Source organism: Coregonus clupeaformis, chromosome 26 (assembly GCF_020615455.1).
Source record: "Coregonus clupeaformis isolate EN_2021a chromosome 26, ASM2061545v1, whole genome shotgun sequence".
NCBI classification, from domain to species: Eukaryota; Metazoa; Chordata; class Actinopteri; order Salmoniformes; family Salmonidae; genus Coregonus; species Coregonus clupeaformis.
The window spans coordinates 11,906,847-11,925,995 of record NC_059217.1 but is presented as its reverse complement, the minus strand read 5'-3'; the positions used below and the strand labels follow the sequence as shown (position 1 = coordinate 11,925,995).

At 44.6% G+C, this 19,149-nt stretch overlaps 1 protein-coding gene across 1 annotated transcript in view; it reads right to left on the bottom strand.

The window, feature by feature from the left end:
- LOC121540390 (LIM domain transcription factor LMO4-like) overlaps positions 1 to 19,149 on the bottom strand; it is a 60,375-nt gene that overhangs the window by 3,552 nt on the left and 37,674 nt on the right. The window contains exons 3-4 of the mRNA XM_041849229.2: positions 18,157 to 18,253; positions 17,029 to 17,184 (exon numbers count right to left, since the gene is read on the bottom strand). Of these exons, the coding sequence (XP_041705163.1) occupies positions 17,029 to 17,184; positions 18,157 to 18,253 (253 nt within the window). The remainder of the gene's footprint in view (positions 1 to 17,028; positions 17,185 to 18,156; positions 18,254 to 19,149) is intronic.

Here is a 19,149-nt window from a genome sequence, read left to right as displayed (position 1 = left end):
CTCATTATTCAGGTATGTTATCCATGCACAATCATGTAGCCTAGCCTATGGCTATAATGTTGCCCTCAGCATAAGACAATGATGAGGACACCCCTCATGTTTGGGTACAAGGAACAATATTGCTATTATTGCTGAGCATTGAACTTGTTATAATTATGTTGCCTACGGTCCAGGACATTTACACAGTGATTACTCCATGCCAATTAATGAACAATGGACAATATATGGAGGTGTCATATGTACTCTGACTGTTTTCTTGTGTGGCTCAATGTGGGCTAAATATGGCAAAATAAGTTGGTAGCTATCCCCCTACACATTTTTGTTTCATTTGGGCTACAACTACACAATTTCTTTTTTTGCTTTTGTTTGCTTTTTCTTCCTGTTGATTGCTGTCCCCCTCTGTTTATGCTACTGAATATATCGCACAGGGAGGACTTGCGCTACAGGCAATGATGAACTGTTATATAAGATCTAGAGTATATACTTAACTTTTTGCACATACCCTCTTCTTTTGTTAGTAGCTAGTATAGAGCACTTAAAGGAAAGCACATTTTGATTTAAGGTCATTTAAAGCATAGTGCGATTAATAAATGAAGGTAATGGATTAAGGGCTATTGGTTCTACAGTTATCCTATTTCTGATGGTTTAGGCATTAGGCATATCTGTCATATCTTTGTTTTCATTCTCAGTCTTTTTCCTCATTACCAACCCTTACTCATCAAGTCTGCTAACTTAATTGTAAAGGTCTGAATTCGTTACTTATTTTGTTTTACTTTATTCTTATTATATTTTAATACCTTAAGACCAAAAATATGCTGCTTAAGAGACTCCATATGTAAGGCTGACACTCGTCATTATGCTACAACCCTGTAATGATTGTGCAGGGTGGGGGGAACCGGGGAATAGGGGCTGGGGGCTAGGGAGGAGGAGGGAGGCTGGGGAAAGGGGGTAGGGAAGTGGGGTGGCAGGGAATAGTTTATAGAGAGAGTCTTCTGGGTGGGGAGTGACCAATGCGTGGGTTTCCCTGTGGGTCCTGCTTTTTCTTTTACATCAACACTAACAATAACAATTACAGTTTAGAAAAAACTATTGAATACTATTCTCTCGTGGAATTTGAAAGGCCTTAATAGTCCTATCAAATGTTCCAGCTGTCTTTATATTCTAGCAAGAAACTATATTGATATAACAATGCTCCAAGAAACACACCTGTTCCAAAAGGACGCACATTGAACAGAGAACCATTTTTACAAACTGGCTGCTTTTTCATCAGCCCCAAAACAAAACAAAGGGTGTAATCCTAATCATACATAAGAAACTCCAAATCCCCAGCCTTGATGAAGGCGAAGACCAATAATGCAGAATCCCTTTCCTTAAATGTATCCATAATGGGAAGAAAATTGCCATTATTAATGTGTATGATCCAAATTCATATGATCCTACGTTTTTTGATTGTCTGAACAGCATATTGTTAGAATTAACTGAATTCCAACTGGTTATTGGAACAGACAGAACGCCATTCTGGACATGCGGGACAAATCTAATAAGACCAACTACAATCCACAGGCAACCAAGGCTCTCCAACATTTACTCTCGGATTACCACCTCATCAATGCCTGGCAAACTCATAACCCTAAAGCAAAATAATACACTTTCTATTCAAACAGGCACAAAACATTTGTAGATAAAAGAAGGAAGGGATGCGCTGCTGCTAAGGCACACAATAGTGGGTCTTTGTAGAAAGAAGGTGCTCTTTGGTGAAAGTGGTGAATTGGACATCAAAAAGAAAGGAGGACCAAGGCACTCTTCCTGTAATTAATTAAAATGCCTTTATTTGTATGGCATATTCAATGGAAACAAAGATTTAAAATGTTCCAATCAACCCTGATTTGAAGAGGGAGTGGTTACAGAATTCATTGGACAACCCCTAGTAAACAATACTATACATAAAAAAGTGAAATAGATATGTTATTAAAATGCAAATCAAGGCTAGACGCATTAGAACCACGAGAAAATACAGATATTCTAGCCTTGAATAGGACTGGGCAAATTGGTGAGAGTTGAGAGCCATATATTTTAGAGTACACTAGATCACAGCAAACATGGACCACAGCAGTCCAAAAATAGCAGAGGGCAATAAAGCAATATGCCCACTAGATGACAGCAAAGGTATTTTTTGAAGGTTGTACTGATTATGATGAGCTAATGCTAAGCTATTTGTCAGCAATGTGTGGCGCCATGTTTGCTGACATCATACAATGCATTCTGCTTGTCACGTAAGCGTCTGTCAGACCAAATATGTTATAACAAAACGAGGTGAAGGAATGGTTCACTCGGTTGACTTATGGTGTTTTCAAGACAATTGGGAACTCTGAAAAATACGAGGTCAAATCATGACGTCAGTGATCTTCAGGTCGGAAAGTCGGAGCTCTAGAAAGAAGCCGGAGTTCCCTTGTTGGAATTCCAAGTTGGATGACTGTTCAAAAATAATTTTCCCAGAAGGACCTCGTTTTTTCTTGAGTTCCCAGTTGTCTTGAAAGCACTGAAGTCTGAGATTTCCCAGTTCCCGGTTGTTTTGAATGAAGCATCAGATTGTAACTATGCTACGTCAGGGTTGCCAGCTCAGACCCCCCTTTCCAGGGGTTTTATTTAGCGTATAAACTTCTCCTGTGTTTGCCCCCCCCATCCAAAGCAGAATACCTTGCACTGTGGACATGCCAAAATGTAAATGACATGAGTGGTTTTACAGTTAATGAAATGCTTGACTAAATACTATGTTTTAGAAGCTGTGTCAACAAGATACTTTTTCTGTGCAATATTTCTGCAACGGTTGCGCTGGTTGCATTTAAAAGAACCCCTGGGTTTGTGGTCTAGCCAAGTCTTTTGAGTCACCAGGAAGGTAGCTGTCGACTAATTTGTCATTTAGGGTAGGACATCTATTAAAGCTTATGACTGGTGGCTCTGAGAAGACATAGTAGCATATCACTTTGGATGATTCCCCAATTGTTTTTAATGATTATTTCTGTCAAGTTGTCCGGCCATTGTTCCTGTGTCTTTCAGGACCTGACTGCTATACCCCCTGCTCAATTCAGCAGATTTGACAGAGTAGTCTGTTCCCTGATCACAAATTATGCAGACTCTTTGAAATTGGCCATTTGGGGTGGAAACCGTCTGCATGAATGACATTCCCATCTGTAGGCTTCCTAAAGATTGATGTGTGCAAACAGCCTTTCTCATTTCTACTGATGTCAAGGTCAAAAAAATTAATGTTATCCTTGCTGTACTCCATAATTAGTTTGATGTTAGGGTCATAAGTACAATGGCGCCGGAGGGGACGGCTGCCGTTTTACGGACTCCTAACCAACTGTGCTATTTCGTGTGTTTTTTCGCATTGTTTGTAACTTATTTTGTACATAATGTTGCTGCTACCGTCTCTTATGACCGAAAAGAGCTTCTGGATTTCAGAACGGCGATTACTCACCTCAACAGCGATTACTCACACTCTCCGAACCAGTGACACAAGCCTACCAGACGAGCTAAATTACTTCTATGCTCGCTTCGAGGCAAGTAACACTGAAACATGCATGAGAGCATCAGCTGTTCCGGACGACTGTGTGATCACGCTCTCCGTAGCCGATGTGAGCAAGACCTTTAAACAGCTCAACATTCACAAGGCGGATTACCAGGATGTGTACTCAGAGCATGATCGGACCAACTGGCAAGTGTCTTCACTGACATTTTCAACCTCTCCCTTACCGAGTCTGTAATACCTACATGTTTCAAGCAGACCACCATAGTCCCTGTGCCCAAGAACACTAAAGTGTAACGATCCCGGCAGTCTGAGTCGGGTCCTGTCTGTGGACTAGTTTTTCTGTTCGTGATCTCCAGTTTCCCGAGGGTTCGGGAACGCTCCGGGGAGCTCTCTTGATTTCCGCACCTGCATCCCATCAGCAATCTGCACACCTGGTCCTGATCATCACCCTTCTTAGGCTCTGGCCTAACATCCATTCCCTGCCGGATCGTTAGCCATGAACAGTAGGTTTACCAGAGTATCAGTCTTAGAGCCTAGCGTTAGTTTTGTTGTTTTTGCACCTTGTTGGTTTGTTGCTTACTTACCCCCCGTTTTGTTCCATCTGCAGTCACCCGTCCGGAACCTTCATCCAACCTCTGCCTGGTGGTCGGGCGGCTGCCGACCCAGGATGGGATCAACCACTGCACCCCCAACAACTAATCAACGTCGCCCGCTCTGTTCCCTGGATTATTCAGCATCACTCTTGAATTTGTAAATAAACACTCACCTTCGTTTCAACTTACCTTGTCCTGGTCTGCTTCTGGGTTCTGGCTTAGCAACTCGTGACAGAACGATCCGGCCAGTAATGAACCCAGCGGACCTGGACTCTGTTCGCCATGCCATTACCCAGCAGGAGAAGATGTTGGGCCATCATAGCACGGTACTACAGGAGATCGCGTTGTCAGTTCGGAACCTTTCTACCGGTCTGACGGAGGTCCAGAACCAACGCAAGTGTCCGGTGGAGGATCCACTACCGGTTTCACCCATCTCGCCTGCCGCTTCTGAAGCTGTGTCCTTCCGTGAGCCCAAGGTTCCGACGCCGGATAAATATGAGGGGGAGCTGGGAAGATGCCGTTCCTTCCTTATGCAGTGTGGATTAGTGTTCGATCTACAGCCCTACTCTTATGCCACAGACAAGGCTAGGATAGCCTTTGTGATTGAGTTGCTGCGTGGTCGAGCGCTGGAGTGGGCTTCAGCCGTTTGGGAACGACAGGATCCCTGCATGGCTTCATACCAGGGGTTCACGGCCGAGATGAGGAAGCTCTTCGACCATTCCGTCCGAGGGAGGGACGCAGCTAGGCGCCTGTTTTCGCTTCGCCAAGGAACTCGCAGCGTGGCCGACTTCGTGATCGAGTTCAAGACGTTGGCTGTGGAGAGTGGGTGGAATGAGGAGGCTCTGCAAGCGGCCTTTTACCAGGGTCTGTCGGAGCAGCTCAAGGATGAGTTGATCTCCTATCCGGAGCCTAGTGACCTGGACAGCTTGGTAGCCTTGTCTATTCGGGTGGATAATCGAGTCCGAGAGCGAAGGAGGGAGAAGCAATGGGTTCCGTCCAACCGATCAGCTTCTCAGGTTCCAGTCGGGTCGTCAAACTGCGCGGCTCGCTAAAGTTGGGAGGACTTTTAGCGAGCCAGTTTCGACCTCTCAATACCTCTGTCAGACCCCGTTTCCCGGCTACCCTTATGAACAGGAATCAGAGCTTAGCGATTAACGCTTTGCTCGATTCAGGTGCCGATGGAAGCTTTCTAGATGCCGAGTTGGTGGAACAGCTGGGGCTTTCCAAGGAGCAATTGCCGGAAGCCATTGAAGCTACCACTCTGGACGGCAGTAGTCTGGCACGTATCACGATGAGGACTGAACCGGTTAAGATGCGGTTGTCGGGGAATCATTCTGAGATGATTTCATTCTTCATTCTGCCGTCTTCCCATGTTCCTCTGGTCCTTGGATACCCCTGGCTGAAGGAACACAATCCCATGTTCGATTGGGTGACGGGCAAGGTAACGAGTTGGAGCCTTGATTGTCATGCTAACTGTCTCAAGACTGCCTGCCCCCATTCGGTTCCCAGTCAGGTGATTGAGGCTAAACCCCCAGATTTGTCCCTGGTTCCCGAGACATATCACGATTTGGGGAAGTTTTCAGTAAGCAGAAGGCTCTGTCACTCCCTCCCCACCGACCATATGATTGTGCCATCAACCTGTTCCCTGGAGCTGTCTACCCCAAGGGAAGGTTATACAGTATCTCCCGACCTGAACGTGAGGCTTTGGAGACCTACATCAAGGAGTCCCTAGCTGCTGGTCTCGTTCGTCCCTCGTCATCACCCCTGGGGGTAGGATTCTTCTTTGTGGGTAAGAAGGATGGCTCTCTTCGACCGTGTATTGATTATCGGGGGTTGAATGACATCACGGTCAAGAACAAGTATCCCCTGCCCTTGATGAGTTCTGCCTTCGACTCCTTACAGGGTGCTACGGTGTTCACCAAGCTAGACCTACGCAATGCGTATCACATGGTCCGGATCAGAGAAGGGGGACGAGTGGTTGACGGGTTTCAATACACCGATGGGTCACTCGAGTATCAGGTGATGCCGTTTGGACTGACCAATGCTCCAGCGGTATTCCAGAGTATGGTGAACGACGTCCTGAGAGATATGATCGGTCTCTTTGTGTTTGTTTACCTGGATGACATTCTGATCTTCTCGAAGGAACCTTCCGACCACGTCCAGCATGTCCGGCAGGTTCTGCAGCGATTGTTGGAGAATCACCTGTTCGTGAAGGCCGAGAAGTGCGAGTTTCACGCCCACACGACATCCTTTCTCGGGTACATCATCTCCAGGGAGAGATTAGGATGGACCAGGAGAAGGTTAGAGCGGTTCTGGAATGGGCCCAGCCCGGTACGAGATTGCAGCTCCAGAGATTTTTGGGGGTTTGCGAATTTCTACCGCAGATTCATCCGGGATTACAGCCGTGTGGCCGCTCCGTTAACTGCCTTGACTTCCAGTATCAGGACCTTCAAGTGGAATCCGGAGGCGGATCGAGCGTTTCTGGATTTGAAGAGGCGATTCACCAACGCACCGATTCTCTCTCAACCGGACACGGCCCGTCAGTTCGTCGTTGAAGTGGACCGCGTCTGATGTGGGAGTTGGCGCCATCCTGTCGCAGCGATGCTCCACGGACAGTAAACTCCATCCCTGCGCCTACTACTCTCGTCGCCTTTCGCCTGCGGAGAGGAATTACGATGTGGGTAACCGGGAGCTTCTCGCGGTGAAACTTGCCTTGGAGGAGTGGCGCCACTGGTTGGAGGGGGCGGAGCAACCGTTTATTGTCTGGACTGACCACAAGAATCTTGCTTACGTGCAATCGGCTAAACGTCTCAACTCCCCGTCAGGCAAGGTGGGCGTTGTTTTTCGGACGATTCAAGTTTTCCCTGACGTTCCGACCTGGATCTAAGAACGGCAAGGCGGACGCCTTGTCCCGGATGTTCTCAAGACGGAGGAGAGTGGGTCCAAGACCGAGACAATTCTCCCCCGGAACTGCGTCGTGGGAGCAGTTATGTGGAAGATTGAGGAGGAGGTGCTGGCGGCCCTTCGGACTCAGCCCGGTCCCGGTAACGGTCCACCCGGTCGGTTGTTTGTGCCTGAGTCGGTTCGTCCTGCTGTCCTCAAATGGTCCCACGCCAGCAAGATGGCTTGTCACCCTGGCGTGGCTCGGACAATGGCGTTTCTTCACAGACGTTTTTGGTGGCCTGCCATGGCCGAGGATACTCGGGGGTTTTGTTGCTGCCTGTCCAGTGTGTGCGCAGAATAAGAGTACCAATCGGCCCAGCTCTGGACTACTTCACCCCCTTCCTATTCCCCGGCGACCATGGTCGCATCTGGCCCTGGACTTCGTCACTGGGTTGCCCGCTTCTGAGGGGAACACGGTCGTTCTGACTATCGTGGACAGATTCAGCAAGTTCGCCCACTTTGTGCCAATTGCCAAGCTTCCCTCTGCCTCGGAGACGTCCGAGATCCTGGTTAGGGAGGTTTTCAGGGTCCACGGTTTGCCCAGTGATATCGTTTCCGACCGTGGCCCTCAGTTTACCTCTGCTGTCTGGAAGTCCTTCTGTTTGGCCATTGGAGCTACAGTCAGTCTCACATCTGGTTTTCACCCCCAATCCAATGGTCAGGCGGAGAGAGCCAACCAGAAGATGGAATCCACGCTACGCTGCCTGGTCTCTTCCAACCCCACCTCCTGGGTCTCTCAGTTGCCTTGGGTTGAGTATGCCCACAATACTCTCCCTACATCTGCCACTGGGATGTCTCCCTTCCAGTGCCTGTATGGCTACCAACCTCCCCTGTTCCCTTCTCAGGAGAAGGAGCTCTCAGTGCCTTCTGTTCAGGCCCATATTCGTCGTTGCCACCGGACCTGGCATCGGGCCAGAAAGGCACTCCTTAGAGTTTCGGACCGGTATCAGCTCCAGGCGAATGCGTCGCCGGATCCCCGCTCCCACCTATACCATCGGAGATAGGGTCTGGTTGGCCACACGGGATCTTCCGTTACGGACTGAGTCTAGGAAGTTGTTACCGAAGTTCATTGGTCCGTTTGTGGTGGAGAAGGTGATCAATCCAGTGGCAGTTCGACTCAAACTACCGAGGACGCTCAGAGTCCATCCCACCTTTCATGTCTCCTGCCTCAAGCCTGTTTTCCTCAGTCCTCTGTTGCCTCCTCCGCCTCCTCCTCCTCCTCCTCGGATGATCGGAGGTGGTCCTGCCTACACGGTGCGGCGCATCATGGATTCCAGACGGCGGGGCCGGGGTTTCCAGTATCTCGTGGACTGGGAGGTGTATGGTCCTGAAGAGAGGAGTTGGATTCCGCGGCGACAGATCCTAGATGCTGACCTCATCCGTGACTTCTACCGCCTCCATCCTGGCGCTCCGGGAGTCCGCCCGGTGGCGTTCGTCGGAGGGGGTACTGTAACGATCCCGGCAGTCTGAGTCGGGTCCTGTCTGTGGACTAGTTTTTCTGTTCGTGATCTCCAGTTTCCCGAGGGTTCGGGGAACGCTCCGGGGAGCTCTCTTGATTTCCGCACCTGCATCCCATCAGCAATCTGCACACCTGGTCCTGATCATCACCCTTCTTAGGCTCTGGCCTAACATCCATTCCCTGCCGGATCGTTAGCCATGAACAGTAGGTTTACCAGAGTATCAGTCTTAGAGCCTAGCGTTAGTTTTGTTGTTTTTGCACCTTGTTGGTTTGTTGCTTACTTACCCCCGTTTTGTTCCATCTGCAGTCACCCGTCCGGAACCTTCATCCAACCTCTGCCTGGTGGTCGGCGGCTGCCGACCCAGGATGGGATCAACCACTGCACCCCCAACAACTAATCAACGCCGCCCGCTCTGTTCCCTGGATTATTCAGCATCACTCTTGAATTTGTAAATAAACACTCACCTTCGTTTCAACTTACCTTGTCCTGGTCTGCTTCTGGGTTCTGGCTTAGCAACTCGTGACAAGAACACTAAAGTAACCTGCCTAAATGACTACCAACCCGTACCACTCACGTCGATAGCCATGAAGTGCTTTGAAAGGCTGGTCATGGCTCACATCAACACCATCATCCCGGAAACCCTAGACCCTCTCCAATTCGCATACCGCCCCAACAGATCCACAGATGACACAATCTCAATCGCACTCCACAGTGCCCTTTCCCACCTGGACAAAAGGAACACTTATGGGAGAATGCTGTTCATTGACTACAGCTCAGCGTTCAACACCATAGTACCCACAAAGCTCATCACTAAGCTAAGGACCCTGGGACTAAACACCTCCCTCTGCAACTGGATTCTGGACTTCCTGAAGGGCCACCTACAGGTGGTAAGGGAACGCAACAACACATCTGCCACGCTGATCCTCAACACGGGGGCCCCTCAGGGGTGCATGCTTAGTCCCCTCCTGTACTCCGTGTTCACCCACGACTGCGTGGCCAAGCATGACTCCAACACCATCATTAAGTTTGCTGATGACACAATGGTGGTAGGCCTGATCACCGACAATGATGAGACAGCCTATAGGGAGGAGGTCAGAGACCTGGCAGTGGGGTGCCAGGATAACAAACTCTCCCTCAACGTGAGCAAGACAAAGGAGATGATCGTGGACTACAGGAAAAGGAGGGCCGAACACGCCCCCATTCACATCGATGGGGCTGTAATGGAGTGGATCGAGAGTTTCAAGTTCCTTGGTGTCCACATCACCAACAAACTATCATGGTCCAAACACACTAAGAAAGTCGTGAAATGGGCACGACAATGCCTTTTCCCCCTCAGGAGATTTGGCATGGGTCCCCAGTTCCTCAAAAAGTTATATAGCTGCACCATCGAGAGCATCCTGACCGGTTGCATCACCGCCTGGTATGGCAACTGCTCGGCATCCGACCGTAAGGCTCTACAGAGGGTAGTGCGTACAGCTCAGTACTATGTACTAGGCGGTGTCAGAGGAAGGCCCAAAAAATTGTCAAAGACTCTAGTCACCCAAGTCATAGACTGTTCTCTCTGCTACTGCACGGCAAGCGGTACCGAAGTCTAGGTCCAAAAGGCTCTTTAACACCTTCTACCCCCAAGTCATAAGACTGCTGAATAATTAATCAAATGGCTACCCAAACTATTTACATTGACCCCCCCACCCATTTGTTTTTAAACTGCTACTACTCACTGTTTATTATCTATGCATAGTCACTTTACCCCTACCTACATGTACAAATTACCTCGACTAACCTGTACCCCCGCACATTGACTCTGTACCTGTACCCCCTTTATATAGCCCCATTATTGTGATTATTATTATTATTATTAATAATTTTTTGTTACTTTAGTTTATTTAGTAAATATTTTCTTAAGTCTATTTCTTCAACTGCATTGTTGGTTAAGGGCTTGTAAGTAAGCATTTCACGGTAAGGTCTACACCTGTTGTATTCAGAGCATGTGACAAAAACAATTTGATATTACTTTATTTGATTTAATGCTGTTAAGGTATTGGTGGAAGGAAATAAGTTCATCTTCTGAGCCAGACCAGAACAGGCAAACATCATCAATATAGTGTCCCCACCATATAATCCTGTAAAATAACTGGTTTTTAGAAGGATCCAAAATGAAGTAATTTCCAGTGTAGGAAGGGCTGTAGCAAGCTCCCATGGCACATCCTTTGACTTGTTTAAAGATACGGTCCTGGAAGACATATATGTTATTATTATTAAGAGCCCATTCATTCAGTGAGACAATTAATTATGTGGGAGGCATCTCAGTCTCAGGCCGAGTACTCAAGAAATGGTGCATTGCTGGTGGTGTATAGAGACTCCACATCCATTGTAACTAAAAATGAAGTGGTGCAAATGTTGTTCAGTTATTTAATTTTGTTCAACACATCTGTGGTGTCTTCAAGATAGGATGGGAGTGATGGCAGAAAAGGCTTAATAAGTAATCAATGTACTTGGAGATGGGTTCTGTCAGGCTTTCATTACCACTAATGCCTGGGGGGTTTTCAAGATTATTGTGGACTTTTGGAAGAAGATAATAAGAAGCCATACGTGGATTGAAAATAAATGTCAACTCATTATCTGAAATGTAGCCATTCTCCTTAGCTTCTGTGAGGATCCCTTTCAATTCAGGTTTGAGGTCCTCTGTAGGGTTGAAGGTAAGAGATTGGTAGAATTCAGCATTGTCTAATTGATGGTAGGCTTCTGTCACATATTTGTTCTTACCCCACACTACTGTAGTGCGACCTTTGTCTGCTTTTTAAACAACAATCTGTCCATTTCTGGACAAGGATTCAATTGCATTGTTCTCTGTCTTAGAAAGGATACGTCGCATTTCGTTAGAGTCACTTTTACCCTTAAACAGATTCTCCACATCAAAATTCACCTTCTAGGCAAATGTGTTTAGTAAGGCATTCTGCAAAGTGGACTTGTGCTCAAAAGCAATTTTTGAGGGCACAGAAACTGATGACCTGAAACACTGGTGTCTGTAGTTGGAAAGGTGTTCTGCTTGTACCAGGCCTTCAAATGTAGATTTCTGTGGAAACTAAATAGGTCAATCTTTGTGTAGAAATCATTAGTTGAGTATGTGGGGGCAAAGGACAGTCCTTTCAGACAAGACCCTTACAAAATCATCAGAAAGGTGTTCTCCCATCTCTCGATGCAGAAAAAGCTTTTGAGAGAATGGTCATTACTTTGTCGGTTTTGGAACATATTGGCTCCAATTTCATTAATATGATTAAAATACATTATGCCAATCCCTCAGTCATAGTAATAACAGGCAATTCCTTCTCTGTTCTGTTCAGACAAGGCGATCCCATCTCACCTCTGCTATTTTTATTGTCTATGGAGCCCCTGGCCCAGGCAATTCAACAATCGAAATTAATTCTACAGATGACGTTATCTCATTAAAAAAATGCATCTCAAACGCTTTGAAGTTCATAGACAAATTCAGCTCCATCTCAAGTTATAAAATAAATCTAACCAAATCTGCCCTACTGCCTCTCAAGACCCCGTTGGAGGACTCCATCTATACTTATGGAATCCCGATCGTTTCTCATTTTTAATATTTGGGAATAGATATACAGTATTTCCTTCCTTGGATAAAACCATTGCCAGAAATTTTTACAGATAGTTAGTCCCCTGTAGCACAGTTGGTAGAGCATGGCGCTTGCAACGCCAGGGTTGTGAGTTCGTTTCCCACAGGGGGCCAGTGTGTAAAATGTATGCACTCACTAACTGTAAGTCGCTCTGGATAAGAACGTCTGCTAAATGACGTAAATGTAAAGCTCAAATCAATTCAACCTGACCTCAGTAGATGGACTAACATCCTAGTTGCTTTAACCGGCAGAATATCTATATTTAAATGCTTCTCTTGTCTCCCCCTTCTGGCTATGGGATAAAATCCATAGTGCATTTTCTAAATTTATATGACAAGGTAAGTGATCCCGAATAAAATTAACAAACTTACAAAGAGGGAAAGATGTAGGAGCACTATCCGTACCAAACTTTAAATTGTATTTCCAGGCACTTGCATTTCAAACCATCCTAAATTGGTTTAGACATGGTTATTCTGCCCCCTTGCTGACTATAGAGAGAAATATGGCATCTCATATTGCCCTGGAAGAGGTGGTGTTCACTGATATATCCCTTAAACAATGTAAGCTACGCTTTGCTCCTATTATTGCTCACACAATCTCTACCTGGCGCAAAATTTTACATCAATGTAACTGGGAAACAAAATGGCATGCCCATACTCCAATATTTCCCAATAATGCCTTGCGATTTGGAGGGCGGTCTTTTGCATCCCCCCAATGGTCCAAATGACAAGCAAGCCTAGTTGCTAGGGGGGTGGGAGGGGGTGGAAAACATTATTTCCAGGTGGGGCGTGGGAGGTGGGTGGTTGGAGGGATTTTTTTTTTGATTTTTTTTGATTGTTATTTTTTGGCTTTGTGTTGTGATCATGGTGATCAATGCTTTGTATTTGTGTACCTTTTGTAAATTATTATTATTATTATTGAGTGGCAGCCCATGGGTGGAATACGAGCTAAAAATGTTCAATTATATGAATTTCTGTATTGTGAATGTAGCCCCCACAACAAGAAAATAAAAAAATGAATAAAGATTCAGTCAGGCCAATGGACAGTCAGAGCGATTTATATACACATTAGATGGGACCGCTATTTGTTCTTATTTTTTACGCTGTGTTTTGGAACATTTCTCTGATTCTACAGTGTGTTGTGCTGTTGAAACTGCTGGAAGAGTTACAACGACTGTGATTACTGTAATTGTGTTTTGCAAAACTAAAGAGGAGGACGAGGAGAGCTTCTAGCACTGCAACCCATTAGGAAACGTTGCAATGCACTTGAGTGCATTCCAATACGGGAAAATAATATAAATAATCCACATCCAATAAAGTGCCTCCTCAGCAAGATCATTTTAAGCATTTCATTTTAAGGAGATTCAAGGAGATTACACAAACTCTCTTTAAACAATGTAGCTGGTGTGTGTGTGTGTGTGTGTGTGTGTGTGTGTGTGTGTGTGTGTGTGTGTGTGTGTGTGTGTGTGTGTGTGTGTGTGTGTGTGTGCGTATGTGTTAATAATTCTCTCTCCTCTACTATAATTAAAAACACCGGAGCCAATATTCAGATTGAATTTTAGCATGAATGATTCAGCTGTTTTCACTAGAATTGATGTTTGTGCATAAATAATATTTATTGCACCCTGCGTGGTGAGAGAGCCATGTCAGTGGAGGGGTGAGAGTGAGGCTTAAACAGACATTTAAAATTAAGCTAGATATTGCAAAGGCTTTCAATTTGAATGTGAGGTGCTCTTAGTGCTGATTTGTAAAAGTTACGAAGCCCTACAAGGCCTCGTGATGGAGTGAGAGGGGAGGAATGAAGGGAGGAGAAGAGGGCTTAATGGAGTTCTCTCTCTCTCATCTCCTCCATTCTCTCTCTCTCTCTTGCAGCACCCCTCAAGGTGAAATACATGCTCCTAGTCCCAACAATATCACTCCTTTTTCAGTATGACTCAGATGTACTCAGAGCACAACTCCTCCCTCTACTGAACAAACATGCATGCACACACACACAAACAAACACCCCTACTATCTCATCAGAGACAGACAGATGAAGCACTATTAACGTAGTGTTATGAGAGTCCAGGCAACCATATGATCACCCACTGGCATGGCAGACAGAGGGAGTGAATAAACTAATGTTATACTAATGTTATTATATAACATTAAACTAATGTTATTATGTGTGTGTGGTGCAGTGGAGTAAATGAGTGGTCTGATCGACAGTGATTGGCTTCAGCTGGAGGGGAGATACAATCCTTAACCAGGACGAGCGTAAAATAGCCAAACAGGAACTTTAGTAACACTTCTTATAAACATCCTCTTCATAATGCATTCTAATTGCATTTATAAGCACCTATGTCATGGCTTATAATGCATTATGAAGGGGGAATTATTCATAGGAAGTGTCACAGGAACTTTTTCCTCATCATCCGCTTCCTATTTGCTTTTACTTATTTCTTTCATTTTATTGTCTGTTGCGATTTTAAATGCACTTTGACTAAAGGTTGATTTGATTTGATCCACAAACAGCATCATATGTGTAATATGGTATAATGCTTTATATTGTTATAAGTATGTATAAGCGTGGACCCTGCCTTCACATCTCAGGCCTGGTACTAACTGTAATAACTCAATGCAGTCCGACTGCCACTCATCATGACTGAAAAGTCAAATGTGCTCCAACCACGAATGATGGAAAAATCTATCGCCCTGTCCAACATTTTTTATAATCTTTGGTCAATAAGATGTATTATCTATTGCAGTGCTGCTTGCAGTAAAGAGTCAATTAATCAATCTTGTCAATACATAATCATCAGTATACAAAACGTTGCGAGAGAAATTAAGGGTGTGTTGTTGTTTTTTGTAGCTACCTGCAAACACGCCCCTTGTTGACTGGTGTTAGGCTTGCTTAGACGTTGTCTCACTTCAAGTTACAAATCCGCTTCTGACTGAATGAAATCACTATTTTCCTCTGGCCCTAGATCCGAGATCTACAGGTATTCAGCACACACTGGAAAACAGTGGTTATTGTTTCTGAATAGTCTATGTAGATACTATACTGTATGTAACTAGTTACAGTGCATTCGGAAAGTATTCAGAACCCTTGACTTTTTCCACATTTTGTTAAGTTACAGCCTTGTTCTAAAATTGATTAAATTGATTTTGTCCTCATCAATCTACACACAATACCCCATAATGACAAAGCAAAAACAGGTTTGTTAGACATTTTAAAAAACAAAACAAAACAAAAACTGAAATATCACATTTACATAAGTATTCAGACCTTTTACTCAGTACTATGTTGAAGCACCTTTGGCAGCAATTACAGCCTTGAGTTTTCTTGGGTATGACGCTACAAGCATGGCACACCTGAATTTGGCGAGTTCTCCCATTCTTCTCTGCAGATCCTCTCAAGCTCTGTCAGGTTGGATGGGGAGCTTCGCTGCACAGCTATTTTCAGGTCTCTTCAGTGATGTTCGATCGGGTTCAAGTCCGGGCTCTGGCTGGGCCACTCAAGAACATTCAGAGACTTGTCCCGAAGCCACTCCTGCGTTGTCTTGGCTGTGTGCTTAGGGTCATTGTCCTGTTGGAAGGTGAACCTTCACTCCAGTCTGAGGTCCTGTGCGCTCTGGAGCAGGTTTTCATCAAAATCAAATCAAATCAAATTGTATTTGCCACATGCGCCCGAATACAACAGGTGTAGACCTTACAGTGAAATGCTTACTTACAAGCCCTTAACCAACAATGCAGTTTTAAGAAAAATCAAGGATCTCTCTGTACTTAACTCCATTCATCTTTCCCTTGATCCTGACTTGTCTCCCAGTCCCTGCCGCTGAAAAACATCCCCACAGCATGATGCTGCCACCACCAAGCTTCACCGTAGGGATGGTGCCAGGTTTCCTCCAGACGTGACACTTGGCATTCAGGCTCTCATGGTCTGAGAGTCCTTTAGGCAAACCCCAAGTGGGCTGTCAGGTGCGTTTTACTGAGGAGTGGCTTCTGTCTGGCCACTCTACCATAAAGGTCTTCACTGTCAACTGTGGAACCTTATATAGACAGGTGTGTGCCTTTCCAAATCATGTCCAATCAATTGAATTTACCACAAGTGGACTCCAATCAAGTTGTAGAAACATCTCAAGGATGATCAATGGAAACTGGATGCACCTGAGCTCAATTTCGAATCTCATAGCAAAGGGTCTGAATCCTTATGTAAATAAGGTATTTAATGTTTTATTTTTTTATACATTTGCAAAGATTTCTAAAAACCTGTTTTCGCTTTGTCATTATGGGGTATGGTGTGTAGATTAATGAGTTTTTGTTTTATTTTTTATCCATTTTAGAATAAGGTTGTAATGTAACCAAATGTGGAAAAAGGGAAGGGGACTGAATAATTTACGAATGCACTGTACATACAGTTGTTCTTTTCATTTGTATCTTTATTTCCCATCTCAATCTAAATGTCTATCTAAAGATGCTGAGTTTTATTATGTTTCAATCAAAAATCATTAAGAAGGCTACAAGCTAAACAAGTTGTCATTAATTAGCTGACAAACAGAAAGTTTTGTTAGATATGTTTCAAGCCTGACGAAGACCTTCAGGTCAAAACGTTGTACTCAATAAACTGCGGAAACATTCAACAGTGATCTATCTTTGTTTCTCTCAGGTTTCAGGAGTGACAGGTGTCTCTCCAGTTTGAGAACCATTGGCCTACAACCTCCAGTGCTCAAGCTAGAAACACAGATGTCGTTCATTAGCTGATAGAGAGTTAGTTTAGGTAGGTTTCAAGCCTGACGAAGACCTTCAATAAGTGCATTCAACTGTGTGCCAGTATTGTTATTTTTCATTTCTATTTCATTGACAAGTGTCTCCTTCAGTACATACCTTCTGGTCGGGCAGTAGTGGGTTCGTCTGCAGTGAACTCAAATGCCCATTGATGAGTGCTGTGGGTCTGTCGTGTTCACAGAACAGACTGCCGTTGATATAGTGGAACCTGTCGCCTGGGACCAGCCGGTTCCGACAGGTAGAACACGTGAAACACTGTGGGGGAACAAAGAGAGAGAGAGAACATGAATACACTGTGGGAGAGAGAGAGAGAGAGAGAGAGAGAGAGAGAGAGAGAGAGAGAGAGAGAGAGAGAGAGAGAGAGAGAGAGAGAGAGAGAGAGAGAGAGAGAGAGAGAGAGAGAGAGAGAGATAGATAAATAGAGAGAGAGAGAGAGAGAGAGAGAGAGAGGTGAAAACACTGGGACATAGACACGCTCACACACACAAAAGCACACACTAAGACGTCAGACGAGAAAACAACCACACCGACAACAAAATGTACAAGTGAAAGTTATTATGGTAAAGCTCATTTCACTTTTTATCCAAATTACCCATAAATAAGTCATTATGTGGTGTTTAATTAATAAAGGTTGTCTTGCGCAACACTATCAAAACAAGACTATGTGCTAAACAGCTCCTAAAGTGTTGTAAACAAATCCTTAAAAGCTTTCATAACATGTAACCTAGCACACAAATTATTCACCTAGTAAAATTAATTATACAGTTATAAATAAGCCCTAAAGTTAGCTATTACCAAGTAATTAGAACTATGTTTATTGCTTAAAGTGCTAATGCTGATATTGTGTATCTTTTACTGGTGTGATTTCTAACAGGACATTATGTGAGGTCAGGGTCGTTTTCATTAGGTACCAAACGGAAGAAAACGGTCAGAAACAAGGAGGGACTACCTATGATTTATCCAATAAGAAATTATACTTTACAACTTTGTGCATGCCCTAATGAACAGGACCCTGGTTAGGTGGTCCTCTGTAGCTCAGCTGGTAGAGCACGGCGCTTGTAACGCCAAGGTAGTGGGTTCGATCCCCGGGACCACCCATACACAAAAACAATATATAATAATGTATGCACGCATGACTGTAAGTCGCTTTGGATAAAAGCATCTGCTAAATGGCATAGTATTATTATTTGAGGAAGTTAAAGGTCAGAGGTTAGAGAAAGGGCTCACCTTGAGATGGTACACCTGGCCTTGTGCCCTCATGACCAGTTCACTGGAGGGAATGGACTGACCACAAGCACTGCACGCCCCACTGTTCCCAAATAACCTATAGGAGAAGAGAATAAATACATTAGAAATGCATATAGAAATACAACCATTAACATCAACTGTACTATTCAAATCCGTATTACTCCATGCATAGATCTAAGGCCTACTGTAGTTGGTGGGGAAAAGAAGGAGTGTACAATTTCCATATGAAATGCAATACTTTCATTTAGCACTGTAATCTGTTGGAGAGATACTACAAAGAGCATATTATCAATATACAGAGTACAATGTTGCAATAAAATATTTGTGACCATGTTTTCCTGTGGGTATTGATATTTATCCCCACTATGAAATTATCAAAAAACGGACTTTGCTTTAAATGACTTCAATCCCAAGCTTATGGAAATGGCAATGATGCCCACACACACAACAAAATTGATATTTTTGATATGAGGGGAATATAAAATCATAGCAATACCAGGAAACCAAATGAAACTGGTAGTCTGCCTGCCTGCCTGCTCTCCAAAAGCTTCTAGCGACTGAACTACGTATTACCTTTCACTGCAAATTGTTTTGCTACCTAATAATAACTAGGAACATAAGAAATCAGGGCCTAAGAGGATTTGATTGTACATCTAGGCGGAGACATAGTGCTTTTGCCATTAGGACTCGGGTAGAATGCTCTGTCAGTAGTGCGGTTTCCATTAGAAACCTGTAGCTACTGGGGTGATATATAACGTACATGGGTTAACCTTTTCAATCATGGTGTCAACACTTTAGATTTGCTTCTGCTCACCTCTTTCGTCCCTAAACTTCTCTCTCCCATTTTCCTTTTTTTTCTCTCTCTCCCTCTCACTCTCCCTCTCTTGCCTCTTGATAATGAAATGCTTGCTCCAGCTTTCCGTCTATCAGCCTTCTGAATCCACAATTAAGATTACTTCATCTCGCCGAGCA